This window comes from Gallinula chloropus (assembly GCF_964237585.1).
Source record: "Gallinula chloropus genome assembly, chromosome: 13".
In the NCBI taxonomy this organism is placed as follows: domain Eukaryota; kingdom Metazoa; phylum Chordata; class Aves; order Gruiformes; family Rallidae; genus Gallinula; species Gallinula chloropus.
The window spans coordinates 21,770,153-21,784,808 of NC_140098.1; the positions used below are offsets into that span (position 1 = coordinate 21,770,153).

The 14,656-nt window shown below is 62.4% G+C and overlaps 2 protein-coding genes across 2 annotated transcripts; both read left to right on the forward strand.

The window, feature by feature from the left end:
• The first annotated feature begins 166 nt into the window (after positions 1 to 166).
• On the forward strand, positions 167 to 9,155 carry EXOC3L1 (exocyst complex component 3 like 1). The gene is made up of 13 exons (XM_084270172.1): positions 167 to 330; positions 1,142 to 1,302; positions 2,300 to 2,519; positions 2,764 to 3,424; positions 3,571 to 3,688; positions 3,850 to 3,975; positions 4,082 to 4,182; positions 4,578 to 4,688; positions 4,786 to 4,915; positions 5,836 to 5,958; positions 6,918 to 7,073; positions 7,498 to 7,622; positions 8,035 to 9,155. The coding sequence occupies exons 1-13, from the start codon at positions 288 to 290 to the stop codon at positions 8,219 to 8,221; spliced, it is 2,262 nt and encodes a 753-aa protein (XP_084126298.1). The 5' UTR covers positions 167 to 287; the 3' UTR covers positions 8,222 to 9,155.
• An 886-nt stretch (positions 9,156 to 10,041) lies between these two features.
• CTRL (chymotrypsin like) lies at positions 10,042 to 11,994 on the forward strand (the record flags this gene model as incomplete). Its single annotated transcript, XM_084270025.1, has 7 exons — positions 10,042 to 10,093; positions 10,260 to 10,363; positions 10,528 to 10,607; positions 10,842 to 10,923; positions 11,021 to 11,201; positions 11,539 to 11,672; positions 11,833 to 11,994. The coding sequence occupies 7 exons, from the start codon at positions 10,042 to 10,044 to the stop codon at positions 11,992 to 11,994; spliced, it is 795 nt and encodes a 264-aa protein (XP_084126151.1).
• Positions 11,995 to 14,656: the final 2,662 nt, after the last annotated feature.

The following is a 14,656-nucleotide window of genomic DNA, read 5'->3' on the forward strand; positions in this document are numbered from 1 at the left end:
GCCGGCCCCTGTCCCGGCCGCTCCGCCGGGCTCCCGCGATGGGTACGGCCGGCGGGGCCCGGCTCCCCGCGGCCGTGCGGCGGGGGCAGCCCGGGAGGCCGGGCAGGGCGGGATTTCTGCTGCCCAGACCTTCCCCTGCGTCCCTTCTCCTCTCCGCCCCCCGCCCCTGACGTCCGGAGCCCGGCTGCGGGAACACAATGAGGCCCTGAGGAGCCCGGCAGCCGGCTTCCTCCGCCCGGCCCTGCCCCGGCCCCGGCCCCGGCCCGGCCCCCGCAGCGCTGGAGGCCATGGGCATGTCCGCGGAGGAGGAGCGCGCCGCGAGCCCCAGAGGTACGGGCGGTGCGGGACGGGGGGGGGGGTGCTGCCCCTCGCAGGCGTTTTGGGGGCTCCCCCCCACCCCCGACGCCGCCTTACCCCCTCGAAGCTCCCCCCGCCCGGTCCCCGGGGGGTGCCCGGACGGGCTTCCCGGCTGAGCAGCCACCCGGCTTGGCGCTGGGTGACATCCCGGTGGGGCTGAGGAGGGTCCCAAGGCGTGAAGGAGCTGGGGATGGAGCAGAGGGAAGCGGTGAAGCCAGGGGATGGGGATGGGGATGGGGATGGGGATGGGGATGGGGCTGGCGTGTGATAACCCCGCTGGTTCTCAGCCCTCTGCTCCGGGCAGAACACCTTTGGCACAGCTCCCACCCTGTGCCACGGGGGATGCTGTGGAGACAGGGAGCCTCCCAGCCTGGTTTCCCTTGATGCGAGAGCTGCCTCCCCATCCCTTGTGCTGACTCACTGCCGAAGCCAAAGCCTTGCTGAGGGCTTCCCAGGCAGCACTGCATCTGCCTTGGACAGCCCAGCTGGCATCGCACCCCTCTTGCAGCCCAGCGTTGCCTTTTGGGGGAGCAGTGGGGATGCACGTTCTGCCTGGGGGAAGCCCGAGCCCCTGGGGCAGCCCTTTGCCACGGCTGCGATGCCCAGGTCCATGCTGGTGGCATCTCAGGCAGGGGGACAAGGGGGTATCCTCTTCCTGCCACGCTGTCCAGCTTCCCAGATCTGGGTGTGCTGGGATGTCCGGGGGCAGCTTCCTGCCTCTGGCCCTTCCTGCCCAGCCAGGAGAGGCTTTGTTGTGCTCATTAACCCCTGGCTTTGTCCCCAGATGAGGAGTGGCCGGAAGCAGAGAAGGCTGAGAAGTTGGCGAGAGGAGCTGCTCTGAAATGGGCTTCAGGGGTGTTTTATTGCCCTGAGAAACTGGAGGGCCTGGGGCAGTACCGGAGCCGAGAGACGCAGAGGAACAGCTCCATCCAGTCCCGGCTGAAGGTGGGTCCTTGCCCCAGCCCACCCTGCGGGCTCCCCTGGCACACATCTCAGTCAGGCTCTCCCCTTTTCTGTACCGAGTCAGCTCTTTTTTCCTCACTTCTGGAAAGATCTTCTCCATTGGCTGGCATTTGGTGGGAGAAATGGGGGTCTGGGGGGGAAAAGATGTGGTAACCCCCACACACACCCCCTGCCTCCCCCTGGGTAGCTTCTGGAGAGTTAAAATGACCCTCCTGTGTCTCCAACTGTCCTTTGAAACAACCCCCAAAGGTGTCCATCGCAGCCTGTATGTGACAGTCATTGAAGCAACTTGTTTGATGTGGCCTCAGGGGAAAACTTCTGGTGATGCTGGGTAAAAATACTTCTTGGTGCCAGGAGTTAAACGGGCAGGCAGGGCACAGAGACTTGCCAGTGCCACCACAGGGCTAGAAAAGATGGAAACCCACTTTGGAGAAGGGCTTGTACGGCTCCTGCGGTGCTCCTGCTGTTGTGTGCCTTGGGAGGGGGGGGCCCTCACAGGGGCCCCCTGGGCTGCTAATAGTTTGTAGAAGCAAAGTCATCTTTCAAAACAGAAAGGAGACACCTGGTTACTGCTCACCGTGCTGCCTTGGTCACCCTACACAGCAGCCATTGCCCCCCACCCCATAAATAGTCGTCAGGACTCAGTTTACTTAGAGAGGGGGTGAAATGAATTATTCCTGCCGCTGGAGCAGGGGTGTGCTTGGGTCTGATGGGGATGGGAGGTCTGGGAGGAACAATGGCATATTTTCCCGTGGGATTTAGTCTGGGTGACCCTGCTCTGGCCAGGGCATTGGACTGGGTGAGCTTTCAAGGTCCCTTCCAACCCCTGACGCTCTGCGATGGGCAGGCGTGACCTGGTGGGGCTGGGAGAGCGCATGCAGGAGAGACTAGGCAAGGCTGGGGCAAAGGGTGTGCACGTGTCCCCCCCCCAGCCTTTGAGAGCTTCTCCACTGCCCCTCTGTCCTCTCCTGCTTCACAGTCAACTGTCCAGTCCTACCTGGAGGGGGTAAGCACGGGGCTGGAGCAGCTGCGGTCGGCGTCCCGGGAGGTGCAGAGCGTGTGCGAGGACCTGGGGGCTGCGCGCTGGGCGCTGCTGGACAGTGCAGACCGCTTCCAGGGCCTCCAGCAGATGCGGGCGCTGATGGCAGAGCACGTCCAGCTGGCCTCGGTGGTCCAGGTGCTGCCCCAGCTCTTCTCAGGTAAGTTGCTTGTCCGGACCTCGTGGATTTGGGTTGGAAGGTTGGAAGGAGTTCTCCATCCCAGCCCCGGGGCTCTGGCAGCAAAGCTAGGGCAGGTGGCTCCGGCTTTGCTGCTTGGGTTTGGGAAGGCTCTGTGCATGGAGATGCTGCTGTGCCCCCCTCCAGAGCGCCAGACCTCAGACCCTTCCCCTCACCCCAGCACCAACCCCCCTTTGAGTCCTGGTATCTCCTCCTTCTCCCACAGTGCACGAGGTTTTTGCCCATACCCTGCAGCTGCTCCGTGGGCAGCAGCTCCTGGAGGCCCACGCGGAGCTGATGATGATGGAGCACCTCCGGGATGACATCCTCTCCCAGCTGCACCTCCGTGGGCTCTCCAGTGCTGAGGCAACTGTGCTGTCCTACTTCAGTGGCCTGCAGGAGCTCAACGAGAGCCTGGCCAAGCAGCTGTGGGACATTGTGGGCAGCAGCCTGCGGCTGGTACGCGAGGACCCGGTTCTCTTCGTCACCGCTGTGAGGATCATCGAGAGGGAGGAGAAAATAGATGATACTTTGCTGCTGGAGGCCACCTTCCTGCCGCCTGGCCGCCCAAAGGGCTGGAGGCAGAAGTTCTACCACGTTCTCCGCGAGACCATCGTGGGAACCCACTTCCACGCCGCCCGCACGGAGGCGGAGGGGTCGGGGCTGGCCAGGCACCTGGCGGGGCTGCAGAAGGCTGTCGTGGCTGAGCTGCGTGTGGTGAAGGACCTGATGGTCCAGTGTGTCCCAGCTCACTACAACATCCTCAGTGTCTGCACTGCCACCTTCCACCAGGCCCTCACCGGTCACCTCCAGGACATCCTCCGAGAGGACCTGGACAAACAGGCGCTGTTCCTCCTGCTCGAGTGGGCACTTCGGGTGTACCGCAGGTCAGTGCCAGCTGAGCAGGGGAAGCTGGGGGGGGGAGCAGGTTGCCCACCCGCTCACGGGCAGGCTGGGGGAGCGGGGAGGACCATGGTAAGGCAGGGGGAAAACACCAGTCTTCCCAGCCCTGTCCCACCTCTTTGTCTTCCAGCCCAGAGATGATGGGTCACCCTGACCTTCTCCCAGAAGTGGACGTCTCTGCTCTGGGCCCCTTGATGTCCCCTGAGCTCGTGGATCAGACGGAGAGGAAATATGTGGTCAAAGTCAAGGTGAGCGAGAAGGCACGCAGTGGATACAGGCACCTGACCCCCACCAAGACCTGTCTGCCCTGAGCCTGCAGGACGAGGGGTGGGACTTGCTGCCGTTTTGGATCTCAGGGGAGTTGGTACCTGACTTCTTGGGCTGATGGTGGTGGGCATCCATCCCCCAGGCTAGTGTGCTTGAGTGGATGCAGAGGACCCTGGAGGTGGAGTTCAAGGAGTGGTTCAGGGAAGAGGAACCTGAGACGGACCATCAGGGCTTCTTCCAGTCAGCCCTGCCCGTCATTGTCATGCAGGTGGGACCCAGCCCCACGGGCACAGCAGGACACGGCCATGCTGAGAGGCCCCAGGCTGGGGGCCACAGCCTCCCACCGACTCAACCTTCACTCTCTCTTTGTGCAGATGCTGAATGAGAATATCCAGGTGGCCTCCTTGATCAACAACTCGCTGCAGCAGAAGGTTTACAACATGGCTTTGGAAGAGCTCGAGGCGTTTCTGGGCCGGTCAGTGGGACCCCTCATGCCCCTGCCCATCCTTGCAGACCCTGTGCCCCTCGGCCAAGCACCACAGGCTGATGGTGAAGATCTCAGCTGTGGGCACCCAGTGCTTGTTCAGGTCCCAGAGGGCTGCCTGCCCGTGGGGCTGCTGTCTCAGCCTGTGGGGCCATTAGCTCCTGGGGCTTGCTGCCCCAAGCACCTCTCCAGTAGCACTATGTCCTGTTCTCCTGAGGGGGACAGAGTTTGTCCCACTGTCCCGCCCTACCCAACAACCTGTCACTCTCCAACCTGGTGGCTGGAGATGGAAAGAGCCAAGCAAGCTGGGAGGGTTGGGAAGGGGAGCTCCACGTGCCCCGTCCGGGGCTCTGCCCGCCAGCCCCGGTTGACTCACTGTGTTGCAGTCTGCGGGAAGCCCTTGTGCAGTGTGGGAAGGAGCACCAGAAGGACCGGACCACCCCCAAGTACTACATCTCCTACCTGCTGGCCATGCTGAACAACAACCTGGCTCTCAGGTAATGCATGCCAGCACCTTGTAGGTCTTGTAGCAGCCCCAGTTCCCGCCCCCATGTAGGACCTCCCAGATGACCTGCCAACTTCTGTCTCTCCTAGCTCTGCTGTCTCCTCCCTGCACCCCAACGCTGCCCGCAGAGAAGTCCCCACATCCCTCCGGGCTGCTCTAGACAGGACACAGAAGAAAGCCTGCCAACTGCTGCTGGAGGAGCTGCTCCTGGACCTGCAGGTACATTTTCCACAGCCCCGAGGCTGGCAGGGCTGTGCCAGACCCATCCCCAGCAAGGACAACCCCACTGCCATCACCCACCAGCGTGGGTTTGTTCCTCCCTGCGCCCTGCTATCAGCTGTGGGCGTCTCTGCCAGCCTGGCTCCCAGACCCTGATAAACCACCCGCAGCTCCGGCGCTGTCTGTCGCCAGCCGGCACCGCCCAGTATCGCTGGCACAGATGTCTGGTGGCCCCCAAACCACTAACGGCCAGAGCCCAGGAGCCACAGCCCTCCTGGGCTGCATCCCGCTCCTTTTACTGCCTGTTCGTGGCAGAGATCCAAACAGGAGAGAGGTGAATGTCCGTGTGGAGGATCCAAGCCCGTGTGTGACCGCCCAAGTCATTTCCTGTCCGCAGAGTCCAAATTTAGCTTTCCTGGAGTCTGGATCTGCAATCTGGGCTCGTTAATGGCATCGCTCCTGGGGGCTGAACCTGTGCAACCAGCAGAGCAGCTAAGGGGGTGAAAAGGCTCGCAGGCCACGCCGGGCCGGTGGGGTGGGAGTCAGGAAACCAGAGCCCCCAGCCTAACCCGTGATTTTGGCTACAGAAAATCCTCCTGTTACAACTCAAATCAAAGCAGGGTGCAGGGAGCAGCCTGCTGCCCGCCTGCTGCCCGCAGCGGGGCATCACCATCCAGCTGAGCCCCGAAATGTGGATCTCTGGGTGCTGGGGAGGGACAGCCCCGTGTTTTCCCCGATTTTCCTAATCGTAGATCCCTTTCCTGGCTTGATGTTGGCTTCTGGCTGGCAGCTGGGGCTGGGGTTTTCTGCAAGGCAAAGCAGACGTGCTGCCAGCAGCTGTGGGACGTGGTGTCACCCCGCGGCTGCGCGGCTGGGGGTGCGGTGCGGGGTGCCACACACTGCTCCTCTGCTCCTTGCAGCCCCTCTGCCTGCAGCTGCCGTCCCGCAAGTGGCTCTGCGGGTCCCAGGTGGTGAGCAGCATGTGCGAGGTGATCGACAGGCACGCCAAGGCCTTCTCCCGCGTCCGGAAACCCGTCTGCACGGTACGGCTGGCTGCAGGCGCCCTGCCCGCCCTGCTCGCCGTGAGGCTGGGCAGCTGGGTGCTCGCTGGGGTGAGGGGGAGGCACTTGCTGCTGGGTTTGCTGGAGAGCCCAAACCCCACGGAGCAGCCCCAAAGGCACCATCATGCAAAGGCCAATGGGATCCTGGGCTCCATCAGCAGAGGGGTGGCAGCAGGGACAGGGAGGGGATTGTCCCTCTCTGCTCTGCCCTTGTGAGGCCCCAGCTGGAGTCCTGTGTCCAGAGCTGGGGCCCCCAATACAAGAAGGATGTGGGACTGTTGGAAAGGGGTCAGAGGAGCCACAAGGATGATTAGAGGGCTGGAGCAGCTGCCCTACAAAGAGAGGCTGAGGGAGCTGGGCTTGTTCAGCCTGGAGAAGAGAAGGCTGCAGGGGGACCTCATTGCAGCCTTCCAGTACCTGAAGGGAGCAGAGGAACAGGAGGGGAATCAACTTTTTAAAAGAGCAGATAATGGCAGGACAAGGGGATGGAGTGAAGCTGGAGGAGGGGAGGGTGAGATGAGATATTAGGGGGAAGTTCTGTCCAGAGAGAGTGGTGAGGGGCTGGAACAGGCTGCCCAGAGAGGGGGTGGGTGCCCCATCCCTGGGGGTGTTCAGGGCCAGGTTGGATGGGGCCCTGGGCAGCCTTGTGTAGCTCCAGGCCTGGAGGTTGGTGTCCCTGCCTGTGGCAGGGGGGTTTGTGATCCTTGGGGTCCCTTCCAACCCAGACCATTCTATGATTCTATGCAGAGGTGCTCAGTTTCCCCTAAATACAGCTGCTTCCTCTGTCCCTCCATCCAGGGGGCTTCCCACCGGGTTGTCCCCACACCTTGGTGCTGTATCCAGCCTGTTTCCCCTCTGCCTTTCCTTGGGTTTTTTTTTCCCTTGCCTTTTTCCAGGGGAAAAAAAAAACGATTCCAGTGCTAACACTTCTCCCTGCCCAGGTCCTGCTGATGGAGAGCGAGCTCCTGGTAGCGAGCCAGTACCTGCGGGCGCTCATGCAGAAGAAGATGGTTTGCAGGAGCGAGGAGGAGCGGGGCCAGTTCTGTGACCGCCTGCTGCAGGACGCCACGCAGCTCCGGGAACTCTTCTGTGGCCTGGTGAGCGATGTCCAAGCACGGCCTGGAGCTGGGGCTGGGCCATGGGAGGGGAGTGTCACACAGCAAGGTCAGGGTGAGGAGCTCGCAGCTCGTTCCATCACCTTTCTGGGTGGGGACCTCAGCCCATGAAGGAGTCGTGGCTGTTCCACTTGGGCATGTGTGAGGCCAAGATGGGAGGGACTGGCTGGGTTTAGGGTTTCAGGGGACAGTCTTGTCTGCCCTGCCCAGCACAGGTCAGTGAGGCTGCACAGCCTCCTCTTGCCATGGGGTGAGCCAGCCCGAGACAGTGGGATGCACTGAAAGAGGGGAGAGATGCTGGCTGTAAGGGGCCAGGTCCCTCCTGGGCACTGAGGGCCAGGCTGCAGCTCAGCAGCGACCGCGGTGGCTTCCTCCTGGCCTCACGTGTGGCTGCTCTCCCCCCCAGGGTCTGGACCAGAGCCAGCAGAGCCTGGAGGCCGTGTTTGCTCTGCGGGAGCTGATCTACCTCAAAGACCCAGCCCTCCTCAGCTTGGAGGTGCTGGGCTTCATCACCAAGTACCCTGATGTCAGGTGAGAAGCCCGACTTGGCTCTCCTACAAGATGGGGTAGCAGGGGTCTGCTGGGGAAGCCGGGCAGAAACCTGGGCCTTTTCCCTCTCCTCCCTGAGGTTTCATTTCCCATGCTCTGGGTTTGGGGTGGGGGTTCTCACAAAGCCCTGAGGACAAAGATGTAAAGGAAAAAGCAGTCCTGCTGTGGTACCCACCCAGCTGTATTTGGTGGCCAAAGAAAGCGTGAGAAGGGACAAAACACCACATTGGGGAAGGTCAGAATTGGCCAAAACCAAATGAAACCTCAAAACCAAATTCACGAAGCGCTTGTGGGGTCGTTTTTAAACACATTCTAAAGTTGGGGTGGTGGGAGGTTTGTGGGACACGAGCCCTGGGCCGGCAGCGCCTGGACTCACCCCTGGCTCTCTGTCCAGCGACGAGCACATCTCCACCTTGCTGGATCTCCGGGGCGACGTCTCCAGGGACGTGCGGCACGTGGTGCTGGAGATGATGGCGCAGCACCCCCAGGTCCTGCCCGAGAGCTACCGGCCCATCTTCAGCACCATCCTGGTGCCCACGCAGGAGCTGTCCTTCTGCCTTCGCAAGGGGAAGTGTGCCTGACGCTGCGCTCCGCAGCCGCTCCCCGCCGCCCCCGCGGACGCACGGACCACCACGCAGGACCGCGTCTCTGGGGCTGCGCGTGGGGTGGCTGGAGATGGTGGGTGACATCCCCTACACGCAGCACCTTGCCCAGAGCTGGGGACAGGCTGGAGCCCCAGCTTGGGAGATCAGCCCAGGGCTGCTCGGGTCTGGCCTGTTGCCTGGAGGAGGAGCAGGAGCTGCGGAGCGAAGGGCAGGACTCAGGTTGGGGTGAGCCCACATCCCCGTGGGGCTGCAGAGACAGTTGGGTTTCCCTGCGTGTCCGGACACTCCCCTGGCCCCAGTCTGCTGTCAGCCCAGCTCCAGGGCAGCACAGGAACCTTGCTACCCCCAGGCTTGCAGCAGCGTTTGGATCCACAGGAGCTTTTCCTCAGCCTTCCCAGCCCCCTGGCATTGCTGCTCCCCCACCATGGGCCGTGCAGGGAGGGTGGGGAGCGCCTTGGCCAGCTCAGCGGGGCTCACAGTTCCAGAAAAGGGCACCAGAGTGTCTCATCACCCTGGGTGGTGGCACTGCCCCTGTCCCTGCCCGTGTGAAGGGACAGCTCTGAGCTCCTGCCCCACTCCTGGCCGCAGCGCTCCCCCTGGCACCCAAAGCAGGACTGGAAGCCGCTGCTCCAGCCTCTCGGAGAGCAGGAACAGAAGAGCTGTGCCACTGTGGTGAGCGTCCTCCTGGCCCAGCCTCCTCTGTGATGGGCAGCATCTCCTGTCTGCCTTCCTCTGCTGCAGCCCAGCCCTTGGCCCTCCCCTCCCCAGGTGCCTGGGGATGATAAGAAGAGCCTGTCTGCCTGCGTCCTCAGGCCCAGCCGTGTTGCACCTCCTGCCTTGGGGGAGGGGAGGGGGGCATTCCCGTGCTTCTCCTGTGGCTCCACTGCCAGAAATAAAGCCCTGAGCTCTGCAGTCACCCACCAGTGTCCAGGCTGTGCTCCCCTCCAGCTCAGGACAGGGACAAGGGTCTGTGGGTGGCACCGCGTCACCCCAGGGATGGCCCCCGGCCCCCAGTGCTACCATGGGAGCACCACCCAAGGACAGGGGGTGGTGATGGAGACACGATGTGTGTTCCTGATGTATTTTCAGGATGCTGACGGGGATTTGGAGGGGACTACGTTACTCCCTGGCATGCAGCCCTGGGCAGAGGGGTCAGGCAGCTGCAGTGGCGGGGGGATGCTCAGCCTGGGCTCGGGGAGGTGCCTGCACTCGCTTGGCTCTCTGTGGCTTCTGTCTGCCTGGGAAGGTGTCCGTCCTCCCCACCTGGTCCAGTGGGTGCTGGGACACAATCACCTGCACCAGGGCCATGGGTCAAGGGGCGACCCTGAACCCTGGGAACACCCAGCTGGGACTGGCACTGTGCTAGACCTTTACAGCTGCGTGGGAAAACAGCCCTGGTACCATTGGCTCAAAACCAGGGCTGGGGCCAGGGTGCCCTCCCACAGCCCGGGCACTGGGACCCAGCCCAGAATGCCCACTCTCACTGTTATCCCAGCTGCATCCCTGCCAGCAGCGCCCCCGTGCCCCCAAGGCAGCCCCACAGTGCTCTCCCTCTCCAGCTCCACAGGCTGCAATGAGAACTGGCACAGCTCATGACACAGCCCCAGCACCCCAAGGTGCCATTTGGCAGCATGTTCCCATGTCCCCCCTTGCGTGGGGTAAGGGAGGTGCCAGATTTGGCCCATCACAGCTGCCCACAGCTGGCAGCGGGACCTTGCCCTGTCTGGCTATGAGCCAGGCGGCTCCCGACTGCTATAAAGCCCGTGGCCCTGGGGACACGGCCGTGTCCTGCCAGGATGGCCTTTCTCTGGGTAGTCGCCTGCCTGGCCCTTGCCAGCACTGTCTCAGGTAAGTGTTGCCTGCGGGGACATCCTCAGGGTGCAGCAGGACCGGGGCACCCTGGGGATGGTGACACAGAGCCACCCGCAGCCCTGGGGCCAGTGGCACAGAGCCACCTGCAGCCCCTGGGTGTGAGCCCCAAGCTCTCTGGGTCAGCCCTGTGCCCGTGCCGCAGGCTGCGGGGTGCCGGCCATCAGCCCCTCGGTGCACTACAGCGAGCGGATCATCAACGGGCAGAGCGCGGTGTCCGGCTCCTGGCCCTGGCAGGTGTCCCTGCAGGTACGGCCCCGTCCGGCTCCGGGCAGCCCCGAGCGCAGCACGGGGAGCCATGGGACGTGGGCAGGCGCCGAGGGGGCTGTGACAACCCCCACCTGCCTGTCCCTAGCCTCAGCTGGGGGCTCGGCCTGCCCAGCCCCAGCTCTTCCTCCCGCCTTCCTCCCCAGACCCGCACGGGATCCCACTTCTGCGGCGGCTCCCTGATCAACGCCAACTGGGTCGTCACAGCCGCTCACTGCCAGTTCAAGTGAGGAGCGATGCCCGGCCGGCCCGCAGCCCCGGGGGACGCTGGCTGAGGGGCAGGGGCTCAGGGTGTGCTGGGACTTGGGACAACCCCAAAAACTGAGCCCAGGGCTCCTTTCCTGGGTGGGGCTGAGGGGGTGGGGATTCCCTTGGGTGCAGGGTGCCAACAGCAGCCCCAGTGCTGCTCCCGGGCCGGGTACTGGCTGCCACACATCCCCGACACCCTTCCCTCTTGCAGCCCCTACTCCCACGTCGTCGTCCTTGGGGAGTATGACCGCAGCTCCAACTACGAGTCTACTCAAGTGAAGACTGTGTCCAAGGTGAGCCGGGCAGGCACGGTGCTGGGATGGGGCTGGAGCTCAGCGCCCCAGCTGCTCCCTGAGGGAAGGGATGGAGCGCTGCCCCGTCTTTTGGCAGGCCATCACGAACCCCAACTGGGACTCCTACAACCTCAACAATGACATCACCCTGCTGAAGCTCTCCTCACCCGCCCAGCTGAGCTCCCGCGTGTCCCCAGTCTGCCTGGCCCCTGCCAACCTGGTTCTGCCCAGCAACCTCCAGTGCGTCACCACCGGCTGGGGACGCACCAGCACCAGCTGTACGTACACCTCAGCCTCAGGGAGGGCTGCGTGTGGCTGCCGTCCCTGCCGGGGCTCTGTGGCCTGGCACACACATGGGGAGCGGGGCAGCCGGGGAACCCCGTCTGGTTGCTCACACATGCATGGGTGCAGCACAGGCTGTGCTCAGGAGATGGGTGCGTGCAAACCCCAGGGGTGCCCATGCCCAGAGATGAAGGCACAGAGGGGGGGAAAGGCGCTGTGCCTAGCAGCACCCACACGTTCAGGAGCAGCTTGCCCAGGGTGCTGGTGTGCTCCCAAAGGCGCCAGGAGAGCCACCCACCCCAGGTGACCTAACAGCGCTCCTTTGCCACCCAGCCCAAGCCACAGCCACGCGCCTGCAGCAGGTGACGCTGCCCCTGATCTCCGAGACCCAGTGCAAGCAGTACTGGGGCACCAAGATCACCAACGCCATGCTCTGTGCCGGCGGCGCTGGTGCCTCCTCCTGCCAGGTAAGGACGGAACCGAGGTGCCACCGCACCGCAGGGAGGGTGGTGGAGGAGGGGGAGAAAGGCAGACTTGCACCTGTGGAGACGGAGAGTTCTTGCACCTGGCTGTGTCCAGCTTGGAGCACGCATCGGGATCACTCAGGCAGAAGCGTCTTCCCCACAGGGTGACTCTGGAGGACCTCTGGTGTATCTTAACGGCAACACGTGGACCTTGATTGGCATCGTCTCCTGGGGAAACAGCAACTGCAACGTCTACACACCGGCCATCTACACCCGCGTCAGCCTGTTCCGAAACTGGATCGACTCCGTTGTGGCTCAGGGATAAGGCTGGTGCTGGAGGGGCTCCCTGTGCTGGGTGCTGCTGCCAGCACGGCACAGTGAGCAAGGGAAGGGGCCGAGCTGGGAGCCAGGCATCCCACCTCCTAATAAAGTGTCAGCATTTACTGGTGCCCAGCGCTGCCCCGGCTCCTTTCCTCTCGCAGTGCAGCTGGGGTGGAAGGTGCATGGGGGTAAGGCGAGAAAAAGGAGAAACAAAGGGAAAGAGGAAAGGAAAAAAACTGGGGGAGGCAACCTGAGGTTGGGTACTCCTGCCCCGAAGCCCAGCACCTCCCCAAGCTGGAGCTCAGTGGGACCCACTGGGGAGGTGCAGAAGGCAGAACGGGGTGGGCAGGGCTGGCTGTGGCTCCAGGGCTGCTCAAGGGCTCTTCAAACACCAGCCCAGAGCCCCCCACCGTGCCGAGGGTGGGTGATGTACCTGTCATGGCCTTACCCCTAACCCAGGCATGAGGTCTCCAGCCCCAGCCAGTCCCACCAGCATCAGCTCCTTCTGCAAAGGGACTGCAGAGCTCTTGGGGCTCAGCCTGAGAAATGGGGGGGGGGGGGGTGGTGCTGGCAGGTTTGTGGGGCCTTACAAGACCCCTGTCTGTGAGTTAAAGCCATGACTCATGTAACAGCCTGGGAACACCGAGCTGAGAGGGAGACATGCTGCCAGCAGCTCCAGCAGCTCGGGGAGGTGGAAGGGGGCAGCTGGGGAGCAGCAGGATGCTTCACACGCACAGCTCTGCCAGGTAACAGGGCGGCTCAAGGCCGTCCCAAAGGAAAAGTTGAAGCTGCAAATTCCAGGCGACAGGATTGGAGAAGTAAACAGCATTTGTACCCAAACAGGTTCCTGAGACAAGAGCAGGTGCAAAAAACCAGAAGCCTTGTGCTCCTGCCTGGCCAGGGACTCGCTACCTGGCTGCTCCTGAGCAGGATGGTGTGGGGAGGAGCACGAGCACAGCAGCTTTATGCCAGGCATAGGGTTTGGGATTTTTTTTCCCCCTTACCAGTGATGTAAACATGGTGTAAACCCTTTGCTGTGGGACTCTCAGCCCCCAAACTTCATCATCACTCCCTTACGGAGCAGTGGCAGAGACAGTGTGATGCTACGCTCACAGCTGATCCAGATTCTGTTTGGTTGGCTAAAATCCAGCTTCGTTTAGGGGTCTGTTCTGTGAGAAAGCAAAAGCACCCAGAGCAAGCTGCTGTGGGGAAATGGGGGCTCCAGAAAAACCTGTGAAGCTGCTGGCTCGGGCTCCTTCACCTTGGAAAGCCAGAGCGGGGGCAGGCAGGGAGGCTGAGCTCCCTGCAAACCTGCCCTGAGGCCAGCAGCAGCTGCCCCAGGTACACACCAGAGCCATGACTCTCACTCCCCCCCACCTGAAGTCAGACCCACCAGATGAAGGCAGAATGCTCTGTTTTTGGCTTTAGTTAGCTCCTCAGAGACCTTAAAGAGAGCTGAGACGTGGGTATGGGACCTAAGAAACTGGTGGCTGCACGGAGCCTCAAAGGAACGAACAAAGGGCCATCAACTCCATGTGCTCAGGTCACTGCCATGCCCACCCCTGCTGGGATGGGGTCCCTTGGCACTGGAAAGCCACCTCCCTTCCAGGAGGGCTTAGGTCACCAGGGGCATGTGTTTTTCACTCCCTATTGCAACTTCTCCTCTTGCTCAGAGTGAAACCAGAGAGGTGAGGAGCTGCTGTGGGCAAACCAAGGTGTTCCTCTGGCACCTCTTTCCACCTTGGAGCCGAGAAAAAGCAAGAGAGTGTCCCTTCCAGCAAGAGGCTGAGTGCCCGACTCCCCCTCAGCATCCCTGTGGGCACTGCAGCCCTGCCAGAGGTGTCTCCCAAGCAGCTGCCCTAAGGACCCCAGCCAACGAGCGCTCCGGTACCTTTCTGCTGTGGCATTTGAGGGGCCAGCAGCTCCCAGCTTTCCATGCAGGTCCAGAAGGAGGAACAGCAGAGGGTGGGGTACACAGGATACATTTACACCGTTAGCAGACCGAGTACATCAAATAAATAACTCTGTACACTCTGATTGTGACATTACAGACTGATTCCAATGGTCCAGAGCTCCTCCAGTGCCACAGTCCTCGGTGTAAGGGCAGGGATCAACAGGCAAGTCGCTGGGTGGGTGCTTCTCAAGACAGCTCCAGTCAGGATGCAGCCTCAGTTCCTTCCAAACCCTCCCAACCCAGCACAGGAAACTTGGGGACCAAAAATAACAGCAAGTCCCGGAAAACCTCCGATCCCGAGAACTTCCCAGGAGGTGTCTTTCCATAGGAAAACTCACAGCATCTGGGTGTGCTGGCAGGAGCTGCTCCTTCCCAAGGCACCTGGTAGGGGTGGTGGAGCTCTCCCATGTTCAGCAGTCAAACCACAGTGCAATGTTACTTGCGACGGCGGCAACACGTCGCACACGCAGGAGGGACCTACAGTGTTACTGGGGCAGAGGGTGGGACAGGCAGTGAGGAAGGAAAAGCATCCAGTCAACCAGGAAACACGGGGACAGCCAGGATGGAAGGCACTGAGCTCTGTGACACCGTGGCCACCATGAATCTGGGCTGCTTTGCTAGCAGCCTGGCGCAGGTGACACATGGGGACCTGCTGCTGGAGCACCCGAGAGCTGCACCCAGGCTGCAGGAGGGAGATGGAGCAGGTGAGGGG